The following is a 26,894-nucleotide window of genomic DNA, read 5'->3' on the forward strand; positions in this document are numbered from 1 at the left end:
AGGCACTAGCTCCCAGAATAGCGTGTGTAACACATGCTAACCAGCTTGGCGTTGTCTCCCTCTAACGGCTAGACCGCATAGAGAGGTTTATGAGTCTGGTACTGCCTCCAAATTAAAGGGCCTGGGGTAAAATCGTGGCCTCGCTGAAATCAATGCACATTTTGCCACCAACTTCAATGGAGTGAGACTGTCAGCGCTGCTCTTTTACCTCCAGCAGGAGAAGCTCTTGCTTTTAGATCCAGAGGCCTCCGGTTCAATCCCGGCTGACGGCATAACCTGAGTCATTGATACAGGCATAGAACATCGATTCATAGAGTTTAAGGTCAGAAAGGACTATTAGACCATCGAGTCTGACCTCCTGTATAACACAGACCATTAAATGTCACCCAGTTGTTCCTCTATTGAGCCCAATAACCTGGGTGTGGCTAAAGCATCACTTGTGAACGTAAAGCCCTCCTACCTGAGAATCTGTTAGCTGGAAGTGATCTTTGAAGGCCATGTAAACCAGGAAGGAATTCACACCTAGCAGAGACAAAACAAAGAAAACACCCAGGATGTACAAGTAATAGATATAGATAACATTGAAGTTACAAGTGAGCCAGGCACAAGTTACATAAACAAAGTGATCCACACAGAAGTTAAGTTAATAGATGGGCTGTCTAGCCATAACAGCTCCAGAGCCTGATTCTCCTGCCATTCATGTTGGTGTAAATCAGAAGGAACTTCAGTGAAGCTAATAAGAATACACTGGTGTGAGTGAGAAGAGAATCGAGCACAAGGTTCTTAGAGCTAAAACTGACTATACGGTTTGGAAACTGCAGAATAAGACAGTCCTGGCCCTGTAATATTCCACCTGTCTTGAACTGAGTAAGGAGGACTCTCCCCTTCCTGCCAGAGTGGACCAGATGTACCACTGAAACGAGCATAGACACTGGCTGGCTTTAAGAAACTTTTAACCTCTTCCCATCAAAATGAACTGATTTTGCATCTGTTCAATGGAACGGTCTGCTATGGACAGCCTAATCCTTCTTGGCTCTGAGGGCCAGATCCTCGGCTGGAGTAAATCAAGGTACTTCCAATCAAATCAATGGCGCTATGCTAATTTACACCACCTGAGGATCTGACCTTTTGTGCCTCCTGGGAAATGTGCAGCATCCTCAGCTCCTATGAAAATGCAATGTCAGGTTAAGGTTCTCAGCACCTGGCAGTATCAGCTCCTTGGACTGTGCGCCATGCATGACAATGGACCTGCCCCCACTGGAGTTAACGTGAGTTTGTCATTGACTGCACTGGGAGCAGAACTGATCCCACAGTTTGTAATGTACTGAAATACACTGAGTATGACCGTACAACTGACGAGCCCTGGAGACGCTACTAGAAATAAGATGTGGACCTCTCTGGGCTCCCCCAGAGAGCAGAAATAATAAAGAAATAAATGCAATCTGCTGTGAAACACACACAACACTTAATAAATCACAATTAAAGGCCACCATCTTCTTAGCCATGTGGCATTTAATAACTCCACTAGTAAGAATGATGGAGCCCACCCTGTGGCAGAGAGGAGAGCTCAGCCTTTAGGGCACCACTCAACACCAAAAAGGAATAAATCTTTTGGATTCAGCTTTGTGGGAGTCTGAGCAAAAAAATAAGCCGAATACCTGAAAAATGGGTACTGGCTGCCTGGTTTCACAACCCCTCCTGCTAGATGGCTGGGGAATTACTAACAAAGCGTTTCTACAGTTCATGCAAATCGGCCTCCCCTCCCCTGCACTCTATAGCACGACAGGGTAAAAATTCTTAACCAGGATGTGTAGGAAAACCATCATTAGGATGTAAAAGTTTGTTGGTGGTGGTTTTTTTTAAACCATAAACAGGATGGAAAATCCTTCCAGCCCAGGGACGAAAAGTCAAGGAAATCAGAGATGGGAAAGACCTATTCAGTCATCTTATCTAACTCTCCTACCTTCGCTGGCCACTGAAGGATTGTTCTTCCTGAGCCGGATTCTTTTCTCGCTTACCCTAGTTGAACTCCAGGAGTTACTCCGGACTTGCACCATTGCAAGTGAAAGGAAAGTCAGGCCGCCTCTATCTCCCCTGGATGATTTACAGCTCTCTTGCTGACACCGGCCAATGGGGAGAGAAACGTCCTACAAAAGCGTCGCCATCACTCCTCTAGGGAGATGCCCATCTCCAGAGAAGGTACAGATCCTCTGTGGCTGCAGCTTACCAAACCTCCACTGAAGACAATGCAGCTATGCCAGTTTAGATCATCTGAGGATCTGGCATGCCTTGTTCTGAATGACATGAGTAGCTCTCCACGGCACCCAGGGGCAATACCACCCCAGCTGTCACGTCTTACCCCCTACACATGGTCAGTGCAGTCTCCCTGCCCAAATGCCACTCCAGAGGGAAGGCTTCAGAACGGCAACAATGGATTCCATTCCCACCCCGTACACTAACCGTGCTTCTCCAGCCCCCCTACCACACTGCCTCCTGATATACCAAGCCCCAACAAAAAAACCAGACCCCATTCTGAACTGTGATCTGGCCATTAATTTGACCAAAACAAATAAAAAAGAATAAAATTTGAATCAGTAAGAACATATCGATGTAAATGATCCCAAAACTTACCGTGGTCTTTCACCAGGGCTTCCATCTCCTCCTGTACCCCTTTATGCCACTCCGTGATATCCACATGCAGAGAGTAATCGCAGCAAGACTTGCCATCCGCCCATTCTCGCCACTGGTCAAATGCCGTGAGCAAGCTGGTCCCTGGTTCCGGAACTACGTGATCAACTGGAAAAGACATAAAGCATTTGCACCCGTCAATATGCGTCCAAAGGTCTTTAGCAGCCATCCAAGACAGATCGCGCTTTCTACTGACTCTCTGAAACAGGATGTTTTCCCCCCTCTCTAAAGAAAAATTGGAGTTTGAAAAGATCTGTGTGTTTCCCAAAGCCCAGGGTTCGAGAACCCACTCTGCCATTTGATTACAAGCAAAAACTAAAGGAGGAAATAATTCAGTTACTAGAGTGTTTCACTGCAGGTGTATGTGAATGGAGCAGATGAAATTCCTAGTTCAAAGCCAGTGCAAATTCAAACCATTGCAGTGATTTGTACAGTTACTCCCCTGTTTCCTATTAGGGTTACAAACAATGACAGACAATAACGCCCCGCCTTCCATGAGCATCACTGAGTAGCTTTCCAGTCAAACTGAGGGACATCTTTGTCTACTCTGTGCCCCATGAGACGCTGGATAAGGTACCCCAAAGGGTTTGGAATGTATTAACACACCTCGGAGGCTCCAGTTACGGACCAAGACCCCACTGTGTTCAGCACCGTACAAACACAGAACAAAGGACTGTCCCTACCTGTAGCAGGGTGGTCACCTGCTCCTGTCCTGAAGGGCTTGAAACAGCCCAGGAGAGGGCTGTGGCTGGGGCAAGAAGCCTGGGCTGATTGGGGAAAGTAGGCTCAGCTGTGGCCATGCCCCAGTCAGGCCCAGCTGGCCCCTATAAGAGGCTGTGAGCCAGAAGCCCAGGGAGTCTCTCTCTAGCTATAGGAGGAGGCTTGGCTGCAGGGAGCTAGACACAAGGTACCTGAGTGAAGCAGGGCTGGGGAAAGGCTGAGGAGCTGGGGAGCTCCAGCCTGGAAAGCCCCAGGCTGCGGCCTAGCATTGGGGTAATAGATACTGGGGGTTGCAGAGGGCAGCAGGTCCAAACCCTCCTTGCCAGGGATGAGTGGCTGATACTGCAGTCTGCTCCAGGGGGTGGGGCTAGACAATGACTGGCAGTGGCAGCAGCCATATACAGAGGCAAGGTGGGGATAGAGGGAGGAGGTTTCCCAGGGAGGGGAGACCCTGAGAGAAAGGGGGTTACTGCCAAGGGGCAGCACCCCATGTAAAAGGGCACAGGGTCCAGGGAGGGACACGGGGGCCGGAGGACAGGCGGATCACCAGCCTGCAGAGGGTGCTCCGGAGCTGAATCGAGCTAATTCCCAGGAGTCACCAGCAGGAGGTGCTGCAGGGGTGAGTCCGCTTGTCTACACTACCCTAAAGAGCTTCCAGTCTAAATACAAAGATGAGATATTAAAAGGTCCACTTTCTGCACCTAGTCTCTGATTTGCTGTTACCATAATCCCACAGCTAACACCAAAAGAGGGAGCAGCAAAGATTCCAGCGAGCAAGTTCAGCTTTTCTTTAAATCCACCAAAATAACTAAGGCTACAATTGTCTTTAAAATCTGCTGATAGACCCCTAATTTGCACACTGCAGTCAATCCAGAGACCATGGCAATTGTATATATTCACGCACCCCTTCAATGAACTTCTTTTAAGGTGCCATTTGTAGATCCAGAGTGATAGTTACCTGTGTGCAGAGGGGCCCAGACAAGATCTATGTACCACTTACATCCACCTTCAGCCCAAAGTTCAAATGGAGCTTAAGTGGTGCACAGTAGACCTTGTGATTGCTCTTGGCACAAGGGAGGCCTTCCGAGTGTAATCTGAAAAGGAGCCCTGTACAGAGTCTACTGTATTGATTTTTTCTTTTAGCACTAGCTGTATAACTTAGCTGTTAAAAACAACAGTCAATGCAAAAACTTCAGATTAAAGCCCTGTCTGAGCTACCGATATTCTGATATTAGCCCACCCATAATGACTCCAACACAACCCCCCTACATCCCAGTTCATCATCTCCCCAACGCCCAAGCTGGGATCTGCAGCATTCCCAGGGAAGTTGGCAGATCTGGGTTCCAGTGGATGAAGAAGGGGCAAGTTCTAAACACCTTCACGGAGAACGTGCTGCCAGCCACCTCTTCTGAGAGGACTCCATTTCTAGGGCCTCCACTGATTGCAACTGAAGCAGCATCACATGAAGAAGGGAAGCAGGTCCAGAGCCATTAGGAACTTGACAGATTAGAACTAACACCAATGCCGTAAGTACAGGCAGCATAGTCCAGTGAACTAAGAGATCTGCATTCTATTCCTGACTCGGCCACCTGGCAAATCACTTCCCCTCCCCATGCCTCAGTTTCTCTGTCTGTAAAATTGGGATAATCATATTACCCTCCTTTGTAAAGAGCTCGGAGATCAACAGGTGAAAAACCCTAAAATCCTGAAACATGACGTTCAATATCCCCTCCAAAAATTGTTTAAATGTAAGTACTACGAGGAACTCTCTCTCGAGTCAGCAAGCCCTGAGGACTATGCGGTCAGAGGGCTCCACATCCTGGAGAAAAAACACAAGCATGGAACAAGGCCACAAAGCCAGAGTCCGAAAGACTGGGCAACTGCTCAAGGTGGAAGAAAAAGACAATCTCATGGCTTCAGAGGTCACAAATTGAACTTGTGTTGGGGCGAGGGGAGAGAAAAGAGCTGGGCTGATTGTACATCGACCAACAGGGGGGAAAAAATACATGAAACCTGTTTAGTTATCAGCAGAGAAACCAGAGCAGTTTAACTATATTGTTAAGTATCTGGGTTGCAATCAGCCCAGCATTTGGCTCTAAATCATGACGGAACCGCTGAAATGAGAGACGGAGTCCTCAGGCCCTGTTAGCCTTTGCCGTATCACAAACCATCCCTTTGCTCTTACTCAGAGCCAGACAAACCATCCAAGATTTACATGAGAAACTTGGTAGAAACAGCGTCGCTTCCCTGAACGCTTCATTAGCCGCAGCCAGCCATCTGAATAAGTAACGATGTCCCCAAACTGCCTGAGATGAGTGAGTGTTCCAGGAAGGAAAGAGGATTATGTAAAGCAACCATCTTTGTTGTATGAATTAGAAGCTTTGGCTGTCGCTTCCATTTTTGTGACGGTGGCTACGTGACTGTCAGCAAGTAACGGTTACAATATCTGTGCCCTTCCAATGAAGTTGTGCCTGCAGCTAAATGTAGCAAGTAATTCTGCAAGGCGGGAGGGTGTGACGCAGAACATTTTGCCGCCACATTGCAAATTCAACTGCAGCTTAGATCCGTCGGCACAACAACTTCAATGGCAGCCTTTTGTGAAATTAGTTGGTGGGTCTCAGCCCGTCGTGAAGACCAGCTGCTTCCGCTCTGAATAGTTTACGCCGTATCTGAAAGCCTCGTGAACATTTAAGAATGTAACCTCCAGTGCCCTGGTGAGACTGTGTCCCCATATTGCACAGTGGGAAATGAGACACAAAGACGTTGATTGACCCAGGTCACAGAGGAAGTCCGTGAAAGGGACAGAAATTGCACCATAATCTCCTGAGTCCCAGTCCAGTGCCCTTACCAGAAAACTGTCCTTCCTTGGGCCACTTATTTATGTGTCTGAATATGGATTTGGGCATTTTACTTTTAGGCACCCAAGTCTTAAAATGTTGGTCGGAGTCTTCCTGAACCTCAGTGTGCACAATAATAAAAAGGGAACAGTTACCACCTCACACACCATGATGCTGAAAGGCTTAAATTGTTGAATGCCTGGATGAAAAGGGCTATAGAAGTGCAAATTAGAGCGCAAAGGGATCATTAGGCAATCTTGCCTCCTGGCATGAAAGGGTTAAACACCACACAGCTGTAAGATCCTAACACAAAGGATCGACTCTGGTGTCTCGAATCAGAACTTTGTCGCTCTCTTATTTCATGTGCTGTCCAAGTATGAGTAATTGGAAGTGGGGGGGGGGGGGTTAGAGAGATGGAGAATCTCCATCTGATCTCTGACAAAATCAAAGCACAGCTGGTTATAATAAGGCTATAAAAACGGAGATGGTGGTACATCTGAGAGAGAAAATCAGCACTAGGGATTAGGAACATCTAGCGTGGAAGCAGCGTTGCTGACGCATCTTGTACAGCTTCCTTTAGCTCTTTGATGGTTTAAGACTATGCAAGCCAAATCTTGCTCCGTTTATGCACTCAGATCGAAAAGCTGCTGTCAGTTGATCATCATTGTCAAGACTATCTCAGGCTGCTTTGCAAACCACATATTGCTAATTACCACAATGCCTAAGGACCAATTGAGAATGCAGTCCCACTTCTCTAGGCCCTGCACAAACACCGAGTGGTAGATGTACTCAGCCCCAAAGAGCTTACAATCTAAATAGACAAGGCAAGACAGACACAGGGTGTGGGAAAGAGGTATAACAGAGCAAACGGTGTGATAGTAACATGGGTATGGTAGCAGTCAGAGACTATGGTAATGGGTACATTATAAACACTGGATACATTTAGATTAGACAGCAACGCCAGACAAGACATATTTGCAACCAAGCACAGTGTTACAACTGGTCATTACGGCCAGGCATCAGCAACAAAAAGGGAGAGACCAGACAGATCCGTTGGCTGTTTGTTAGGATGGTGCCATTTTCTCCATTTAAGGTCTCAATTAAAAACTATGCCCTCTGCCATAGTGGAGAGTTGCTAGCACCAAAGAGACCACATTTACTGCAGTGTAACAGGGTGCTGGCCTAAGAGGCACTGAACCAGCCCCTGTTAGCTCAGAACCTGCTAGCATGTTTCACAGGGGAGAAGGCCTATAAAGCTGGCAGGAAGGAATTGGAAAGGGGGGGGAACAGGAGGAGTAAGGAGTGAGGAACTGCTGCTCCTAGCTAGCAACAGGAACTAGCTGTCCCCCAGGTGGCTGCCTAACTCCTATTGAATTGTACAGAGTTGTATATAGATGGTGGTGGGAACGAACACAGGGAAATAAACTGAGTTTTGCAAAGTAAGAGGTCTCCGGCTGATTTGTACCGCGAGTGACGAAGCACTCGTCTACATGCAGGCTAATACCGCATGATGGTCTGATTGTTGTAGAGACGCAGCAGGAAATAAAAAGGCCCCAAACTCGGAGTGGAAAACAAATCTGGAATCCCCTCTGAACGCCTCTGAATTTCCAGGAGAGGAAGGGAGCGGAGACTCAAATCTACCCTTACAGTTTTGGTTCCAAATCAGACCTACGTGTCACCTACACCCAGGTTTGTACTGATGTAACTATTTTGGTTAGCAGTGTGATTTTTCTACCAAAATAGTTTAAATCAATACAGCCATACTGGCCACACAGTTATACTGGTATAAAGGTGCCTTATATTGGCATCCCTGCAGGTATAACTATAATAGTACAAGGCAGTTTGAATGTGTCCACACTGGTGGGGAAGGAGAGAGACCCAGCATGTTTTGTGCTTTTGGGAAGATGGCCAATTGAAAACCAGACCAGTGAGGTCAGAGCCCAGTCCCCCAGCCTCTAGAGGCTCCCTCAACTGTTCTTTAAAATGAAAATGTAAGAGCCAAAGCTCCAGCTGGTATCAATGAGCCTATGTCCATCTAAGTCTTTTAGATATCAGGGTCAGACACCAGAATCAAACAGGAAAGAACTAGGCACTGTCCCTGGATTAGTGAGTTGCAATTGTCCCTTGCCAGATGACCCCCCACTCCCATTAGCACTGGTGGGAGTTGTGCGCATGCATCCAAACAGGATGATTTACTTCCAGGCCTCAGACAGAACTTGCTAGCATGGAGGGAAACAAAAGCGTTTTCTTTAAGGTTGCCATGCTTCACATGTCCACTATGAAAATCCAGCTGCCTCTTCCTCCCTTTTTCCCACACTCCTAGCTTCCCGCAATGACCCTGGGGTATTATCTGCTAGCAGACCACGGACGCAAGGGCTCCTGACCCACTAGTACACATAGAAAACCCAGTCTCGCAGATCACCCTGGAAGCTTCACATGTGAAATGCAGCGTCCCGTTCTGACCCTACTGAACAATTTGTCTCTTGGGAACCCTGCTGCTTGTACTGTTGTTAGTTTCTTTCCTTTGATTTGGAAGCAAGGGAATGGGATGTTCAATTCCTGGAGCAGTGTGTGGCTTAGCTACTTCAGGATGGATTCAAAAGAAACGCTCTCAGCAGATGCTGTTATCACCCCCTTACTTTGCATTTGTTTATTGCTTTGATTTTCTCCCTTCCCTGACCCAGATGTTTTCATCCTGGTCTCCATTATTACTACACAAACAATGCCAAATTCTAATCTTTAAAGGGGAAGCTGTCAACTGTGTTTAAGCTAAAGTTGAAAAAAGTGGCTGATGACACAGCCCTAAAGGACTAAAGTTGAAATTCTCCCCTGTGAAACACATAACTGCCTGCAAAACAGGACTTGAGTGATGCATAGATTTTGTGCTGGCTCTCTGAACTAGAGTCAATTTCATCCCTAATCCTGAAGGCCGAGATCCTCAAAGGCATTGACAGCGCCTAACTCCTACTGAAATCAATGGGAGTTGGGTGTTTCAAAAACTTTCAGGATCTGGGATGAAGTTCCTACTCATTTGTAAGCCAGGTCTTATTTAGGCCTATTTTTGGTGAGGTAAATGGAGAACCCAAGGTAAGGACCTCAAAAAATGATTCACTATGAATAGAAATCATTACATACATTTAAATTTTAACCTTCTCCAAAGCAGAATTGGGAATCCCAAATGCAACGGTGTTGGGTTACTGTGTGGGAAGCAAATGGTGAAACTGACCAAAATCAAAAATGAAACTGACCAGTCTCTTCTTATCATTGCTGAAAAGAGCAACACCACCACAATTCTACACTTAAGTGCGTAAATATATACATCTGTGCCCAGCTATCTGTTTAAAGCTCCTAGGGCTGAACGCTCAAAAGAAGATAGAAGGCTAAATAAAAGCTAGGAGCCTAACTTCTTTTGAGCATTCGACCCCTACAGGCTGATTTAGCACCCTAATTTAGGAGTCTGAGAAAATTGCTCCTCTGAGATGGAGAATGACTTTTGTGAGGCACACTGGGGAAACTGCAGCAGAAAGGTGAAGAGTGAAAAGATTCCCCTCTGAAGTTAATGGCAAAACTTCTATTGACTTCTAAGGGGCCAGGATTTCACCCAAAGTGTCTTGCCAAGGTCACAAAGAAGGAAATTTGCCCTAGCGCAGAGGGCTGGCATGGGCCTACATGCACCACTTCAGACCTCAAAATAAGGCTTAAATAGGACTGAAGTGGTGCGTCGGCCTTGTAACGAGTAAAATTTCACCCACAATAAGTGGCAAATTTGGGACCAGAACACTGCTCCCCAGACTCTAGGCTGGTGCATTACCTGCCAGCAACTCGTCCTTTTTTATCCATGTCTACAGCATTGAGAATAAGCATCTAGTTAAAAAGATTGAATTGCTTTTTAAAAAAAAAAAAAGCTTTTCCCCTCTCTTCTTATGGCAAAACTAAGATATAAAACAAAGCACCAGCTGCTGTAACCCAGTGTAGCTCCGCTGACGTCAAAGAGGCAATGCTTTTTCACACAAGCTGAGGAGCTGGCTCAGAGATGATGGTGTTTTTGTTTATAGCATCAGAGGGGTAGCCGTGTTAGTCTGTATCCACAAAAACAATGAGGAGTCCGGTGGCACATTAAAGACTAACAGATTTATTTGGGCATAAGCTTTCGTGGGTAAAAAAAACACTCAGTCTTTACAGTGCCACCGGGCTCCTCGTCATATTTGTTTATAGCAAATCTTTATATTTTCCCCCTATGATCTTGGGGTGTTCAAAAGCCTCTGAATCTGAAGCATATTTTTCCCCTGGGCAAACAAGCTAGAAACCCAATTCCCATGGAAAATCAATGGGATTTAGGCACCTACCTGCTCTGAAAATCCCAACCACAACCCTTAAGACATTCCCTTTAATTGCCCAGGTCCTCTCGGTCATTCTATGCAGTTTTCACTCTGCTTACCAGGTGCATCTGTTCTTACTCCCAACCCATTCTGACCACCACCCCCCTCACCCGCATATCCATTGCCGCCTTTCTGTCTCTGTCAGGCTCCCTTCGCTCCCTCCTGGTACAAATTAATCAGCTCAAGATTAAAACCAGACAATAAGTCAAAGTGAGACAACAACACTAACCACTGTTAGCTTATCTGTGTGGCTTTAATGTGCAAGAGCTGGCATCTAGCCATGGTGAAATGTTATGCGTCCTCCAAGCACCAATGGTGGAACGCTGTGGGGGGAGAGATGACAGACATTAATGTATCTGACGGAGCAGAGCCATAACAGAGCTCTGTGCTACTTAAAGAGGGAAAGCAGAAAATGAGAGAAGCTGATCTGAAGGAAGCATTTCAAAACACACCCATTTACCAGGGGGGGGGGTGTTTGGGGGAGAAGAGAACATAACCACACATGAGCATGAAAATCCACGTAGGACAACTGAGTTATGATAGCAAACGTGCCCCTTTGCTAAACATTGCCATGTAAAGTTCCCTGTAACAAAACTTGTAATTGACCAAGCTGCATTGTTTTCCCCCAGCCCTATCAACATTTTCAAAGACAAAATGATCAAAGGGTTATGCTAACATAGTAAGGATGCGTCAGTCTGTTTTTAAAGCATTCAGCTCATAATTTGTTACATTCTGGTTCCACGTCCTGGCTCTAACACAGAGTCCCTAGATCTTGGGCAAGTTATTTAGGCGTAGATTTTCTCAACTGCTCAGGCTCATAGGTCTCTCATATAGGCACCAAAGTAAACAGCCGGATTTAGATTGTGTGTGCCAGCCAACTCATGGAAATTCTGGCCTTTAGGAGACACTTCTGAAGATCTGAGCCCCATTGTCTGCTAGGTGTCCATCCATGGCTCTCAAAATGATTAATGAATCATCCTGCACTGCACCATGGCATTCTCTCCAGTTCACAGCTAGGCATGGGGGTGGGAGAAAGAGACAGACGTGATCACCAAGGCTTTGCATATACTAGCACTTTTGTCGGCAAAATTTTTGTCAATCAGGGATGTGAAAAAACACCCTTCTGCCCGACATAAGCTTCACTGACAAAAGCACCAGTGTGGACAGCGCTCTGTCGGCAGGAGAGCATCTCCTGCCGACATAGCTACTGCCGCTCATTGGGGGTGGATTAATTATGACGGCAGGAGAGCTCTCACCCATTGGCATAGAGCGGCTTCATGGGAGTCCTTCCGGTGGCCACAGCTGTGCTGCTGTAAGGTCTGTAGTGTGGACATGACCTAGGGTAAAATTTTCAACAGCACTAAGCAACATAGAAGCCCAAACCCCCCTGACTTTCAATGGCTCTTCTGAAAATATTACCCCAAATCTCAAGAGGAGACACCAAAAATTGGGTTTTAATTTTTAGAAAAGCTTAGAAAGCCCAACCCCCACTCCTTAAATCAACAGGATCTCCAGGTGGCCTGCAACCCTGAAAAAAAAATCAGGCCCTTAAGCATCTCAAGTTGGACACCTCCCCGCCCCCACTAAAAAGAAAACAGGAGGCATTCAAAATTAGTGGCCACTTCTGAAAACGTTGGCCTTACACACTTTGCATCTTGTTGGCCTCATTTTTCAGCTGGGGAAACTAACACTTCGCCCTCTCACAGGGGCTTTGGGAGGGTTAGTCAATATTTATAAAGCCCTTTGATGAGGGAGAGGCAAATTCATTCCTAAAACAGCTTGGATCTATTTGGCCTGGAAAGTGCCAGCTAATGCGATGATCTTCTGCATGGGAGTGGAAAGTATTGGCTTTCTTTTAAAGAAGGAAGTTTTATTCAAGTAACTGGTGCACTCTGAACGGAAAGGCTCATTCTGCAGAAAGACATGGATGTTAATCTGATCACATCTCCGGCTGTCTTTTCAAGATGTCACAGGTATGACTGCACCATTCCACCATGTATGAAATGGAACAACTCATCTGTGACATCACAGAAGGACTGCCGAGAATCATCCAGCCCTCTGACTACTACCCCATGCTGTTCTCCCATGTGGGCACTAATGATACTGTAGGGTATGACCCCAAGCAGATCAGAAGTGACTACAGGGCTCTGGGTCTGAAGGTGAAGGAGCTGGAGGTAGAGCTGATGTTCTCATCATTGATCCTTCCCGTCAAGGGTAGGGGCCCAGGCAGAGACAGCCACATCCTGAAGGTGGATGCATGGCTGTGTTCACCAGGAGGGCCTCAACCACAGGATGCTCTTCCGAGAAGAAGAATTGCTGAGCAGAGATGGGGGTCCACCTATCAAGGAGAAAGTATCTTTGGATAGAGACTGGCTAACCTAGTAAGGTGGGCTTTAAACTAGGTCCTACAGAGACAGGAGACAAAAGCCCACAGGTAAGTCCAAACCATGGAGACCTGTGAGAAGGGTCAGAATTGGGGGAGCTTGCGGGGGGGGAGAGGAACATGGGCAATCGTAACAAGGACAAAGGCGAGACAAGAGGGAATACAGAGGGGAAATCTAATGAACACCTTAGATGTTTGTATACTAATGCAAGAAGTGTGGGGAATAAAACAGGAAGAGCTAGAAATACTAGTGAATAATCACAATTTTGACATAATTGGCATCACAGAGACTTGGGATAATTCACATGACTGGAATATTGGTATAGAAAGGTACAGCTTGTTCAGAAAGGACCGGCATGGAAAAAAGGGAAGAGTTGCATTGTATATCAACCATGTACTCATCAGCACTGACGCTGAGCTAGAGGTGGAAGGCAGACCTGTTAAAAGTCTCTGGACAAAGGCAAAAAACAAGGGTGATGTCATGGCAGAGGTCTACTGTAGAGTCAGACCACCTAACCTGAAATAATAGGTGGATGAGGCACAGGACTTGGTGGTGATGGGGGACTTCAACTATCCAAACACCTATTAGGAAAATAACACAGCAGGGCATAGCTTATCCAACAAGTTCTTGGAACGTGCTGAAGACGACTTTTTATTGCAGAAGGTGGAGAAAAAGACTAGGGGAGATGCTGTTTGGATTCTCACAAATACGGAGGAACTGGCTGAAAATTTGAAGGTGGAAGGCAGTGTGGGTGAAAGCAATCATGAAATGATGAGTTCCTGATTCTAAGGAATGGTAGAAGGGAAAATGATAGAATAAAGACAATGGATTTCCAGAAGACAGACTTCAGCACCCTCAGGAGAATTGGTAGGTAAGGTCCCAGGGAAAGCAAGTCTAAACGGAAAAAAAGAGTTCAGGAGTGATGGCAGTTTTTAAAAGAGACTTTAGTGAGGGCACAAGGGCAAACCATCCCAATGTGTAGGAAAGGCAGTGTGGTAAGAGACCACCTGGCTTAACCAGGAGATCTTCAATGACCTGACACTCAAAAAAGAGGCATACAAAAAGTGGAAACCAGGTCAAATTATGAAGGATGACTATTAAAAAAACAACACAGCATTTAGGGACAAAATTAGAAAGGTCAAGGCCCAAAATGATATTAAACTAGCTATGGACATAAAGAGTAACAAGAAAACTTTTTACAAATACATTAGAAGCAAGAGGAAGACCAAGGACAGGGCAGGCCCGTTACTCGATGAGGAGGGAAAGACAATGACAAAATATGCAGCAATGGCCAAAGTATTAAATGCCTTTTTTGTTTTGGTTTTCACCAAAAAGGTTAGCAGTGATTGAAGGACTAAGTCTATGTCTACACTACCGCCTACGTCAGGCAAGACACATATCGCTCAAGGATGTGAATATTCTACCCCCGAGAGACATACGTTACGCCAGTGTAAGAGATAGTGTGCATAGCGTTATGTTGGTGGGAGAGCATCTTCCACCACACACGCTGTAAGAGTAGCCATGCCCTAACATAGTGAATATCAGTTTGGTGGGGTAGGATGTGAGGCTAAAATAGAGAAATATCAAGCTAAGAATTACGTAGACAAGTTACATGGCAGGCCCTGATGAAATACATCCTAGAATACTTAAGGAACAGGTTGCTATAAAAAGGAAGGTGGTAAATTGTTCTCCTTAGCCACTGAGGACAGGTCAAGAAATAATGGGCTTACATTGCAGCCAGGGGGATTTTGGTTAGACATCAGGAAAAACTTCCTAACTATAAAGGTTGTTAAGCAAATTACCAAGGGAGGTTGTGGAATGTCCGTCACTGGAGGCTTTCAAGAACAAGTTAGACAAACACTTGTCAGGGATGGTCTAGATAATACTTAGTCCTGCCTCAGTGCAGGGGACTGAACTAGATGCCTATCGAGGTCCCATCCAGTCCTACATTGCTATGATTCTTCTACACAACAGCATGGATTTATATAATGGTGCTAGGATCTACATCCAATTCATAAACTTAGCTCCAGGGACCCATCTCTCTAAGGCCTTGTCTATACTTACCGAGGGATCGATGCGCAGTGATCAATGCATCGGCAATCGATTTAGCGGTCGACCGCAGATCGCTCTCCTGTCGACATCACATAGTGTGTACCCCGCGGTAAGTAGATCTAAATACGTCAAATTCAGCTACGTTATTCATGTAGCTAAAGTTGTGTAACTTAGATCGATCTCCCCCTGTAGTGTAGACAAGGTCTTTGGTACTTATGTGGCCCCCTTTCCCATAGTATCAGAGTATCTCACAATCTTTAATATATTTATCTTCACACCACCTCTGGGAGGCAGGTCAGTGCTATTATCCCCATTGTACAGATTGGGAATTGAGGCACAGAGAGGCTAAGGAGCAGATTTTTAAAAATATTTAGACATCTAACTCCCATAGTCATCTAAATAGGGGGCTAGATTTTTAAAGCTAAGTGACTTACCTGAGGTCCGTGGTGGAGCAGGGGTATCTGGGTCTCCCATGTCCTATGCTAGCTCCCCTAACCACTGGAGTATCTTTCCTTTCAAGCCCTAGTCTTGGCGGATCACAGAAGCCACACACTGCACAGGTGTAAGTGACAACACAATGAGCAAAGCAGGGGGAATCTAGGCCCCAGGCGGCGACACGTTTTAGGATCCAAGCTATGTTCGATGTCTGTAAAGCACTTTGAAGTTCCCAGAAGAAAAGCAGCAGAACATCCAGAGTGTTTTTAATTCTGCTGCCACCAGTTAGCTCACGAGAAGCCCGATGGCCTCTCCAAGTCTTGGAGTGACAGATATTCGGCTTCTTTCAACCACAGCCCTTTAATCAGCAGCACATTTTTTTGTGATGGGTGGGGAATAATGGTTTTATTGTTTCCTGCTATTGTGGCGCACGCGTTTTTATTTTTTAGCATCCTGCTTCGTTTTTCAGAGACCTTGCTTTGCCTAACCACCTTTTCCTGACATTTCTATTCATAGCGTTCAGTTCGAATTTCCACCCACAAGTGCTTTTCAACAGGACTAAGCATCTGTCTCATCTAGAACACACGTGAAATTTCCCCAAGTGCTGAGCTAATGAACAACACTGACAGAAGAGGGAGGGACAGAAATTGCTCAATACTAAGGTATAAAAGCCAGTTCGGCTCTTCAGTTAGGGACCATGTCAAAAGTTCTGCACATAATAAAAACATGACTCTGAGTTTCTAACTCCCATATTAAAGACCTTCCTCCTAACAAGCCAGATCAAAGCTCTAACTAACTAATATGTGCATATTGCTTAAGAGGAGTTTATAATGTGTAAATCCTTAACAGGAATGAACTAAACGATTACCAGGCATCCCGCCCCAAACCAGATTTTAAACAGTGGCTTGGTCATTATAACATCCACATTTAAGACTGAGTAATGCTGCTTAATCTTCCCAGCAGCAGTTCCCGCTGCATCTGATGAAATTTGGTTATTTTACTGGGTTGTACATCTTGCTGCAAGCCACTTCATTGAAAAGCGTAATTAAAATCTCTATTGCGCCTACAGGCACGATTCTGATGAAACAGAGCAGTGCAAGAACAAGGTGTCACTCCCAAAAAGTGAATAGAACCACCCCAGCGTAAGTTAGAGCAAAATTAGGCCCCCACCACCCAGTTTCTAAAGCGACTGGTGGTTTAAGGGGTCTCAAATTTTTGGATGCTCAGCTTGACTCACCTTACAGGAGCCAGATTTTTGGAAAGTGCTGGGCATCCACGCCACTTTAAGGTATCTGATGTTGAGCACTGAAAACATGAAGCCCCCAAATTAACTGGTCCCTTTTGAAAACTTAAGCCAACATCTTTTTTCATACCGTGAAAATACTTTGAACTTTTAAGGCCAAATTCAAACCTAAGATTCTTTCACGGGCACCGAGTACCTTTCACCCAGACACTTCAAACTCTGCACTAATACATCTTCACAGCACCTTTATGAGGTAAGCGAGTACCACTCTCCCCGTTCCCCAGATCAAGAAACTGAGGCATGAATAGGTTCTGGGCCTTGTCCAAAAATCACACAAATTAGCACAACAGCCTGGAAAACCCCTCGTATTAGCCGCTGGAACAGGATTCCCTCACAGCGCCATTTAGCTCCACAAATACTGTGAACAGGGAGAGATTCAGCGACGTTTGGCATAAAGACGTGACAGAATGGAATTTAGCACACAGTCTCCTCCCCGAAGAATGGGCAACTCGGCACGGGGAGGCGTGTTAGGGATGAAGCAATAGGACGTCCTCCAAATAAACCCACAAAACAACCACCATGGCACGAACATGATGTTTGCTGCCATCACATTGTACACTCTGTGGTATACCCCTTTCCCTCCTCCTACGTCTGCCTTGTCTATTTAGACTGTAAGCTGTTTGGGGCAGAGACTGCTACTCTGTATTTGTGCAGTGCCTGGCCTATTCTTAGTGAATTCTTAGGCATGACTGTAAAAAGCATGATTAATAATACACTTCAGAGACTTATAAACCACAGGCCTGACCCTCAGCTGATATAAATCAGCTTAGGTCCAGTGACTTTAGTGGAACGACATCGATTTACACCAGCTAGAGATCTGGCCCAGTATTTCTTACAATGCTTCCCAAAAGTTTTCAATGCTCTGTTACAGTTGCAGCCTAGAACAGAGATGACTTTTTAAGTTGATCTATATCTTATATATTTTACTAATTTACACTGAATTCCACAGCGGAGAAACAGACCCACACAAAACTGTCTCAACATACCATACCTCAAACTGCTTCCCACTAATTCCCAGACCCTCCCACAGGGATTTCCCCCCCCCCCTTTCTATTTCCAAATCCTTTTATAAAAAGGTTAATTGCTTTAGCCTAGATTCTCATGAGAATTTATTAAAAGCCCTACACAGTGACATTTGCTGTGCTAATACAATTGTTTGTTTGTATGTCTCTGATAGCTAGTCCCAAGGAAAGAAAAATACATGATGTCACTTTGTTTCGTGTCTGCCTAGAGCTAAAATTAGACTTTTTTTTTTAAATCAAGAACTGGACCAGATTCAGAAGAATAAAACGTGTCTGAAGACTCAGAATGTACCATAATGTTCTGTTATCCCCTAGCCGACAACATAGAGGGCAGTGGATATTTCATTTGACTTTTCAGTTGTCTGATTAGATCCAAAATACAAGAATAATAATGTAATGCCTTTTGGACCCAAATTGAAAGAATAATAGGAGGCCATATGTCCAACCAATTAATTACCCTTTTCAGCTGTGGAAATTATTAAACATTCAGATCACAGGCCAAATAAATTGCTGGTTTCTTTAGATTAGGAATGTGCAGTGCCTCTGAGTAGGTTTTATATCTCAGGGGGTGATCGTGCTAAAAAGAGCAGGGGAGGCAAGTTCAAATGAGACCTGTAAGGGCTTCAACTATTTATTTTCAGGCTCTAACCTGAAAAGTCCACAGCTGAAGCTCCTGAATAAGCATGTAACACTTCAAAGGATAATTCAATATATAAAATGGTCTGCAAACCTAGAGGGTACAGGTGGGAGAAAAAGCAAGAGATTTACAGTTTGAGGCCTTGGATTTAAAGTCAAGGTAAAAAACATTTAACAATATCCAGAGGGCAAATGTTTGTTTAGAAAGAATCAGCTGGTGTAAAAGTCAGTGTAGCTCCACTGAAGTCCACAGAGTTTTGCCAGCTTTTTCCCCAGCTGAGAATCTGATCCTAATTTTGCTTTCCATCAGTGGAGTTGTTCTGGATTTAAGGCAGTGTTACCAAGAACAGTCTCCCTGGATTCTGATCTCTATTTCATTCTCTGGTGTTGCCTCCTGGAGCATTTGAGCCAAAGAGGGACAGACAAGCAAGACAAGATTTTTTACAACGAGAGTTTAAAATGGTTCTGACAAGGTTTTAGTTCGGCAGGAATAAGATGATCAAAATTATTTCTAAAAAACCCCCAAAGTCTCAGGGAGATCTGAGGCATATATGGCATCACATTTTATTGGTAACGTAGGAGGTGCTACAAAGAGATTTTCTTATCGGAACATTCCTTTGTCTCTGTACAATCTCTGCAGAAATCTCCTCTCACCACACAAAGACCAGAAATTTCCTCTTTCTGTGATTTTGGTTAAGCGTTATCACACTTTAAGAAGGGGGTCTAGAAATGTGTCAATATCAATCTCTGCTTCTGTTAACAGATTCAGGGCCCTGGTTCACCTCTCAATTAAACCTCACTTCAGTGCAGTTAACACCCCATTTACACCAGGGAAAGCCAGAAAATGGACCCAAATTTTCACATGTGCATGATGTTGGAATTTTGGTAGGATTCCAGCTGTGAGTGCAATACACATATGTGGTATAAACAAAGAACAATTTTCAGTCACAGGACAGTGTTCAACCCAACACTTTAGCACAGCGAATACCCATTTTCTGCACCAGTCAGCGTATCCATCGCCTTCTGACTTATAAAGCCCTAAATGGCCTGGGAGTTGGTTGCTGAGGACATCTCCTCTCACTTCATGCAACACTGCCACCATAGTGATCTTTGGAGGCACTTTAATTGGGGCACTCTCAGTTTAAAGGGAAAGGGATTGCTGGCAAGACACTTTCTGTGACATGCCCTTGACTTGGGAGCTCACATCTCCCTTTTCTGAAATAGCCTGAATCTCTTGGCCTTTTGAGCGCACACGTGTGTTTCCTCAAACTCCCCAGGAGTCTGAGAAGAGAAACTCCCATGATTTTGGGATGGGAAGAGGATTTGTTCCTGCAATTAATTTGATCGGATTGATTTAGGGATAGAGTTAAATATGAATGTGGCTCTTTTAATTGATGTACAAGCCCTTAGACCAGCTGGGTAGAGCATAAGCTCTTTGAGGCAGGGAATATGCCTTCTTCCCACACCTGCTCTCACTTTACTTTTTGCTTGGGTATCTCAGACTATAAGGCCATGTCTCAGTTGTGGCTCAGTAGCCCTGACTGATTAATAGCAGTTCTAAGCACTCCACAAAAGGCTTTATTTTATGCAACTTTGATTCTGGATGAGTTGCACCAGTTCTGTGTTGCCTCCCCCAGCATCTCTTTACTGTTGTGGACCTTCATGCTGATGCTCATCTACTACGATCCTGGACATCTCTCACACATTAAAGATGATCAGGCCAAGTCAGTACCTGGACGGAGCTACTGGATCCCCGTTTCTGCAGAGAATGGTGCTAGCCAGTGTCATGTGGTTGATGGTACCATCTTTTTATATGTGGCATAAACCAGAGATTCTAAATACTTTTAGGAACTCAGGATTCCATGAAACTTTTCACAGCAGTAGCAGGAGTTAGTTCTGGATCCTGGCCAAATTCCAGGTTGGGTAAGTACAGCTAGCCCTTCTAAAGTTTCCCCCCACAACCTAAGCTGCACTGTAGTGATGTGGTGTACTGATAAAAACGTTGCTGTTTCATCTTAATGCTGGATGAAGTGATCCCTTTGCATTCCAGAATGTGCAGAACCTAGGGTCCCATTTGGAGAAAAGATACTAGATAATGGGCTTAAATTCTCTTACACTGGTGTAAATCATGAGTAATTTACCTGAAGTAAATGGAGCCGGGGGGGGGGGGGAGGAGGAGGAGAATCAGACCGTTTGTGCTACATACAGCTAAGGAATTAGGTTTTTAGAATAATATTACATGACTTGATTCCTCACTGTGAAATGCTATTGAAACTCTCCCCACTTCCTTTACACAAAGTGGTGTTGTGTAACAACAGAGGATCATCCTCAAGGAACTGTGGCTGACTTACCCTCACGTCGCCACTACAGCGTGCCAGAGAATTTCATTCATTTGTAAAAAATCATGGCGTGCCCAGGATTCCAAATATATACACCACACATATGCGACTGTCTGCAGGAGCAAAGCCATCTGGCTAACACTTGGACTATAGGCCATTAGGAAATGGAACTTACCTAAGATGTTGTCACTTTTCAGTAGGCTTAGTATTCAAACAGAGGTTTGCCATTAGAATTCACATGTTAACGTCACATTTAAAAGGATCCTTAAGATTACTTAAAATCATCTTACAGAGCAGCTTTCAACTACAGGGACCCAGAAGCATTTTAAATACCCGGGGTTTGAATCGCCTCCCACTTACACCAGCATTTACATGCAATTCTTGTTTCACTTTACCTCACACTATGGCCCCAATTCTGCAGTACAAGTTGCACGGACAGATGGCTGATCTGCATAGAGCACAATGCAGGATGGAGGCCTTTGACTAAGTTTTTAGGGGAAGGGGCCTTATCTGATATATATATATGCGTACAGTGCCTAGAATACTGTGGCCCAGTAGGTATTTCTGCCATGCAAACAGTCAGACCTCACCAATGCAGCTCGCTGACTTCAATGTTTCCTTGTGCTCCCTCTTCTGTCTGTACCCAAGTGCTGTCTCTCTTCATTTGTACAGCACCTAGCACAAGGTCCCAATCCATGACTTGGGTTCCTGGGTGCTACCACAATACGAACAACTGATGTACAGTAGCTGAGGATCTGGCCCAAAGTCGGCAGAATAGAAACAGTACCCTGGAAGAGTGCTGCTCTACCTTTCTACCTATGCTCCATGTTGGAGAGGGCAGCAGCAAAAGTACTTGAGAGCAGCTCTTTTTGAATAACACAGCATGATCCACCACCCACACACACCATGCAGTGAGAAAGCAGCTTTAGTGATCCAGACCATTATATGGAACACTAGGGATTAAGTGCTATTGCATAAACACACAACATCGGTTACTTCTCTAGAGCAGTTGCCAAATCCCTCTTTTCGGATGCATGGAAAAATCTAGGTTAGCTATCCACTTGCGTCTGCAGGAAGGCAGCTGCACTGTCAGTAATGTTGCCATTTCAATTGTTCCTAGCTAAAAGCAGAGGTCCAACTACAGCACACATGACACAGATTTCGGTCATTCCTTCCTATTCTTCCCTGTACAATCAGACAGAGCCGCACTGAGTCCTGAACAGAGCTGGGCCAGTCAGAAACTGAATCGAGGTCAAATTCACCTGCTCTTTAAAATTTGGTTACAAACCTAAAATTGGCCAAAGGAGTCACAACACTTTCAGAAGATTGGGGGAAGGGGGGGGCAAGATTCTAGGCTAACTGAGGGCAGTAGGAAGGAGGAGAGGAAATTCAGGAAAGGTAGTGGCTGATTTCTAAGAAAATCACACTAAACTCATTGGTTTCACAGGATTTTGACCCGAAACCAGACACTGTGGTTTTCACAGGAGTTCAGCTGAGCATTCCAGAGAGGAAGGATGCTCCACTGGGTAGGATGCTAATCTAGGACTCAGGAAACCTGGGTTCAATTCCCTGCTCTGCTGCAGACTACCTTTGTAACATCACACAAGTCACTTAGCCTCCCTGGGCCTCAGTTTCTCATCTATCAAATGGAGGAGACTAGTACTGTCCTGCCTCACAGAATGGGAGGATAAATAGATTAAAGATTAAGAGGAGCTTAGATACTACATTAATGGGGGCCAGATAAGTATCTACATAATTGTGGGGTTCAGCTCCAACCCAAAATTCAAGGCAAAACATGGGGTAAAAAGCCCAAGGCAAAGTGAAAGCACAAGGAAATGTTGCACTAACCGCGAACGGCACCTGTCGTCAAGTTCTATTTATCTAGAGCTGCCTTCAATGCCGGTAACCAGTAGGACAGACTCTCTGATCCCCTCCTCTCCGTAAGAGCCATGTTTCAAATGGACAGGCTGCCATCAGAGTCCTCGCATGGCAATATCTGACGTGCTGCCACCGTCCCTTTCATATGAGCAGCCTCCGAACTCCTCCTTGCAGTGGGCTGAAGGATGAACCACAACAAAGACTGCACATGGCCCAATGCAAGAGAAATACACACAACGTATGTTGAGAAATAAACAGCTGTTCCCTTCTGTGCTAACTGGCAAGACTCTCTAAGGGCTCGGTGGATTAGTACTTTCATTTCCAACGGGGCTCCTCATGGAATCCCACCATTAGAATGATACATCCAATTCCACAGGCTGGAAACTAAGTAGCCTGAGAAATATTTGGATGCACAAATGGCCCCAGCAAGCGCTCTGCTGTCTTTGCACGATCTGTGTTGCTTAAAATAGATGTGGCGGGGTTTAAAAGCTTGAGACAAAGAGCTTACAATGGGAAGTGCCCAGGTCTGGATACAGACAGGCTTTGGTAGTGAATGGCTAAAGGCTGTCGTGATTGAAAGTAACACACACGGCAGCGGAACCCGGAAATTAAAAGTCACAGCAATAGGCAAGATTGAGTGTGAATCCATGTGGAGCCCAAGTAGAAAGAAAATGAAGTCACCATACTCCAGTCAGTCAATCTGGGATCGTCATTGTTCTACACTTAAAGGGACATTATCCAGATAAGTCTCAAAATTTAGCTTCTGTACAGATTTTTTTCCCCTCAGAATAAACATTTTCAGGCAATTTATAAAGGAAGATTTAAAAGTTTCCTTTCAGCACTAGAACCTCAAACACAACAACGCTGTTCTGGTTCACAGCTGCCAGAAAGTGAACTGACTGGAAAGTGCAGGCCAACATGTATTAGCTACCGGTTCCCCCTGGACACTCAGCCAGTTCCTCTCTTGTTTCTGAGAGTCTACCAGGCAGCAGCAATGCAGAGAAAACAAAGAATGTTGGTGAAACACTGCTATCCAGTGGACAGTGCACTGGACTGGGACTCAGGAGAGCTGGGGTCTATTCCCAGCTCTGCCACTAACCTGCTGTGTACCCCTGACCAAATCACTTCATCTCACTATGCCTGTTTCTCCACCCACCCTTTGTCTCTCTTACCTATTTAGATTGTTAGCTCTTCAGGGCAGGGAAGGACTCTCACCATGTGCATGCGCAACACCTAGCATGGTGGGGCCCAATCTTGGTCGGCCTCTCTAGACTCTATCATAACATTAATACCACCCTTGCTTAGGCAAAGACTCCCAGTGCTTTGCTTGAGTAAGGTTGCAGGATCAGGCCCAAAGAGCGAAAGTGACCAATCTAGTTTCACTGCCCAAGTTAAGTGAAGCTCAAAGATAAAAAAAATAATAACAATGAAAAATCAATTAGAAACTTTTCAATATATAAAACTTGGGTGTTTATTAATAATCTGTGCTAATAATAATTTCATTCATAGTCTAAGGTGTTATTAGAAGCACAGGCAGAAAATATATATATATGGCTTATCAAAGGCACTGCCTTGCTTATTGTGGAATCACACAAACTTGTGCAAAAACACTACCATCACTTAACAGGGAGCGGCATTTACTATATATTTGAACAGTGCCTAGCACAATGGGGACACAACTTCTGTGTGCTACTGCAACAGCAGTAATATTTAATATTAAATAAGGACCGTTGAGTGATGGCGTTTTGCACCCTGGCGGAAGGAAGTACATACAGTGCAAAGTAGGGAAGAATGACACCCATTACTTTTAACCTGACAGTGTTCCTTTGACGCTCTGATGCCACTGTCCATCAGCTCTTGTAAAAGCAGATGCTTCTGCCCCCACTTCAAACTTTTCATCCTCATTGACCATTCTCAGAAGTGATTTAAGATAGTGCAACGGTCACTAAATGTGATCATTTTAATATCAAGATTAAACCTGAGAGCTGATCCTGCAATCCTGACTCACTCACGTAACCCTCTTTTGAGCAGTCCTTCCCAATTTCGTTTGCCTAGCTGCTGGCTCTTCCTGCTCCCATCCTGGGTTAGTCCCTATTCCCCATTGCTTCTCAGATGTTCACCCTGTTAGGCTATTACAGCCTGATTCTGAACTCATCTGGTGTAACCAGATTCACAACAACTAAATAACTCCTGGTTGACACCAGTAAAAGCTAAGGGAGCATTCAGACTTAAAAATTCCCTTGCCATTGGTTAAATATTTAGGGTTTTTCAAAAACAGCCTAAAGGGTTTAGGCACACAATTTATTGCAATTCAATGGGAGTTGAGTACCTGACTCTTGAAAGTCACTTCTTTGAGGTACACCGGCCCTTTAATTGGAAAGCAGGCTACAAGCCATTTGACGTGTGCCTTCATTTTAGAAACCTCCTAAAATACAAGAGCTCATATCCCTAGTGTATTTTCTCCATATTATTAGAATAACTGGTAGTCAAGTTCAAAAGGCAGCTGGCTTCCAAGTCGCCAAGCCAGAAAGAGCTATAATTCCTATTCACTGTAATTTCTCCCTGTGATTATAACAGTGGTTGACTGAGTCAATGCATGGAATGTCAGCAAATGATTTCACTCAAGGACAGCAAAGATACAGCAAGAAGTAGAGTCCTCTTTAAAAAAAAAAAAAAAAGCCAGCTTTAGCTGAAATGTGTGTGGGGGCTGGACTGGATAGTTTCAGTTCTAGTCAGGATATGAAACAGGCCAGGTTTATCAGACAGGCAATAAATAGATGTAATTAATCATAACGCATCAGAAAAAAATAGGTGTGCCAATAAATAGGGTGAAATCATACCCCTATTTGAAATCAATGGCAAATCCCCTACTGACTTCAATGGAGCCAGGATTTCACCAATAAAAATCAATAGGAGTTTGGCGAGGAATCCTTTGAGCCGATATAGAATCTTCTCAAGACGACCCTTGTTCTCAGTTAGTACCTTATTCCATAAGTAATCCCATGACTGTTGTCATAAGGTCCCACTCAATCTCTGAGGGTACAATCTGGCCCAAAGTACTTTGCAAACAATGGGCTGAATTCTGATTTTAGTACATTCAGAGTATCTTCAATCAAGTCAATGGAGTTACTTCCAGGTACCCACCCTGGGAGCTGAGATCAGAGCCTGACCTGTTAATTGCATACGCTTCCATTTTACAGATGGGTGAACCAAGGCCCACAGAATCCTCAGGTGGTATAATTTGTCACAGTGAAGTCATCAGGGCTATGACACATTCCAGCAGCTGATGATCTGGCCCATACACAATAAGTGACTTGCCCAAGATCCACAATGAATCAGTAGCTGAAATAGGAATACAATGCTGGAGTCCTGACTCCTTCTTGTAAATATTAGACCAGTGGTTCACAACCAGGGGTCTGGGGCCCACTGGGGGGCTGAGAGCAGGTTTCAGGGGGGCTACCAAGCAGGGCCAGCAGGGTAGAAAGTCAAAGCCCCCACGTATAGGGCTGAAGCCAAGGGCCCTGAGCCCCACCACCCAGGGCTGAAGCTGAAGTCTGAGCAATGTAGCTTCATGGGAGCCCCTCTGGCATGGGGCCCTGGGCAAATGCCCTGCTTGCTACCCCCTAATGCCGGCCCTGGCTTTTATATGCAGAAAACCAGTTATTGTGGCACAGGTGGGCTGTGGAGTTTTTAATAAGATGTTGCAGGGCCGGGGGGAGGTCTCAGAAAGAAAGAAAAAGGCTGAGAACCCCTGTACTAGACTCTGCTGGAACCATTCATCCAAACTCATGAACAGATTAATAACATCTGAATGCTATTTGGTAGCATTTGAAAAGAACAGTAGTCCAAACCGCAACATGGGTAAACACACCCTATAATATGTCTGATAGTCCAGTGTAGGAAACAAAGGTAATAACATATTCCACAAAACAACATGGGTGCAGCCAGAAAAAAAGATTGTGCAGAGAGCATCTTTTCACGCCACCGACCTGCTCCAGGAGTGCTTGCAAATCATGCCACATATGCTTCTCCACACCTGCAGAGTGAACACAGCTAGGGGAGAGCAAGCAGTATTCTACTCTGCCTTACAACACCAGCGGCAGACTCATCGCGAATCTTTGCTGCTGAAAATGTCAGAGGCAAAAGGATCATAGCCGGACTGTCAGAGCCCACATGATACATCCGCAGGACCAAAAGCTAGAAAAAGACATCTTTGACTTT

The 26,894-nt window shown here is 45.0% G+C and overlaps 1 protein-coding gene and 1 long non-coding RNA gene across 5 annotated transcripts in view; one reads left to right on the forward strand and one right to left on the reverse strand.

Annotated features, from left to right (window-relative positions):
• The window catches only part of DPYSL2 (dihydropyrimidinase like 2), a 100,727-nt gene that overhangs the window by 33,926 nt on the left and 39,907 nt on the right, over positions 1-26,894 (reverse strand). For all 4 annotated transcript variants that reach the window (XM_039524186.1, XM_039524185.1, XM_039524188.1 and 1 more), the window contains exons 4-5: positions 2,632-2,796; positions 461-522 (exon numbers count right to left, since the gene is read on the reverse strand). In XM_039524186.1, coding sequence (XP_039380120.1) covers positions 461-522; positions 2,632-2,796 — 227 coding nt within the window. The remainder of the gene's footprint in view (positions 1-460; positions 523-2,631; positions 2,797-26,894) is intronic.
• LOC120397758 lies at positions 12,696-16,231 on the forward strand. The gene is made up of 3 exons (XR_005593979.1): positions 12,696-13,058; positions 13,669-13,875; positions 16,012-16,231. It is a non-coding gene; the product is annotated as an uncharacterized LOC120397758 (long non-coding RNA).

Source organism: Mauremys reevesii, linkage group 2 (genome assembly GCF_016161935.1).
Source record: "Mauremys reevesii isolate NIE-2019 linkage group 2, ASM1616193v1, whole genome shotgun sequence".
Lineage (NCBI taxonomy): Eukaryota > Metazoa > Chordata > Testudines > Geoemydidae > Mauremys > Mauremys reevesii.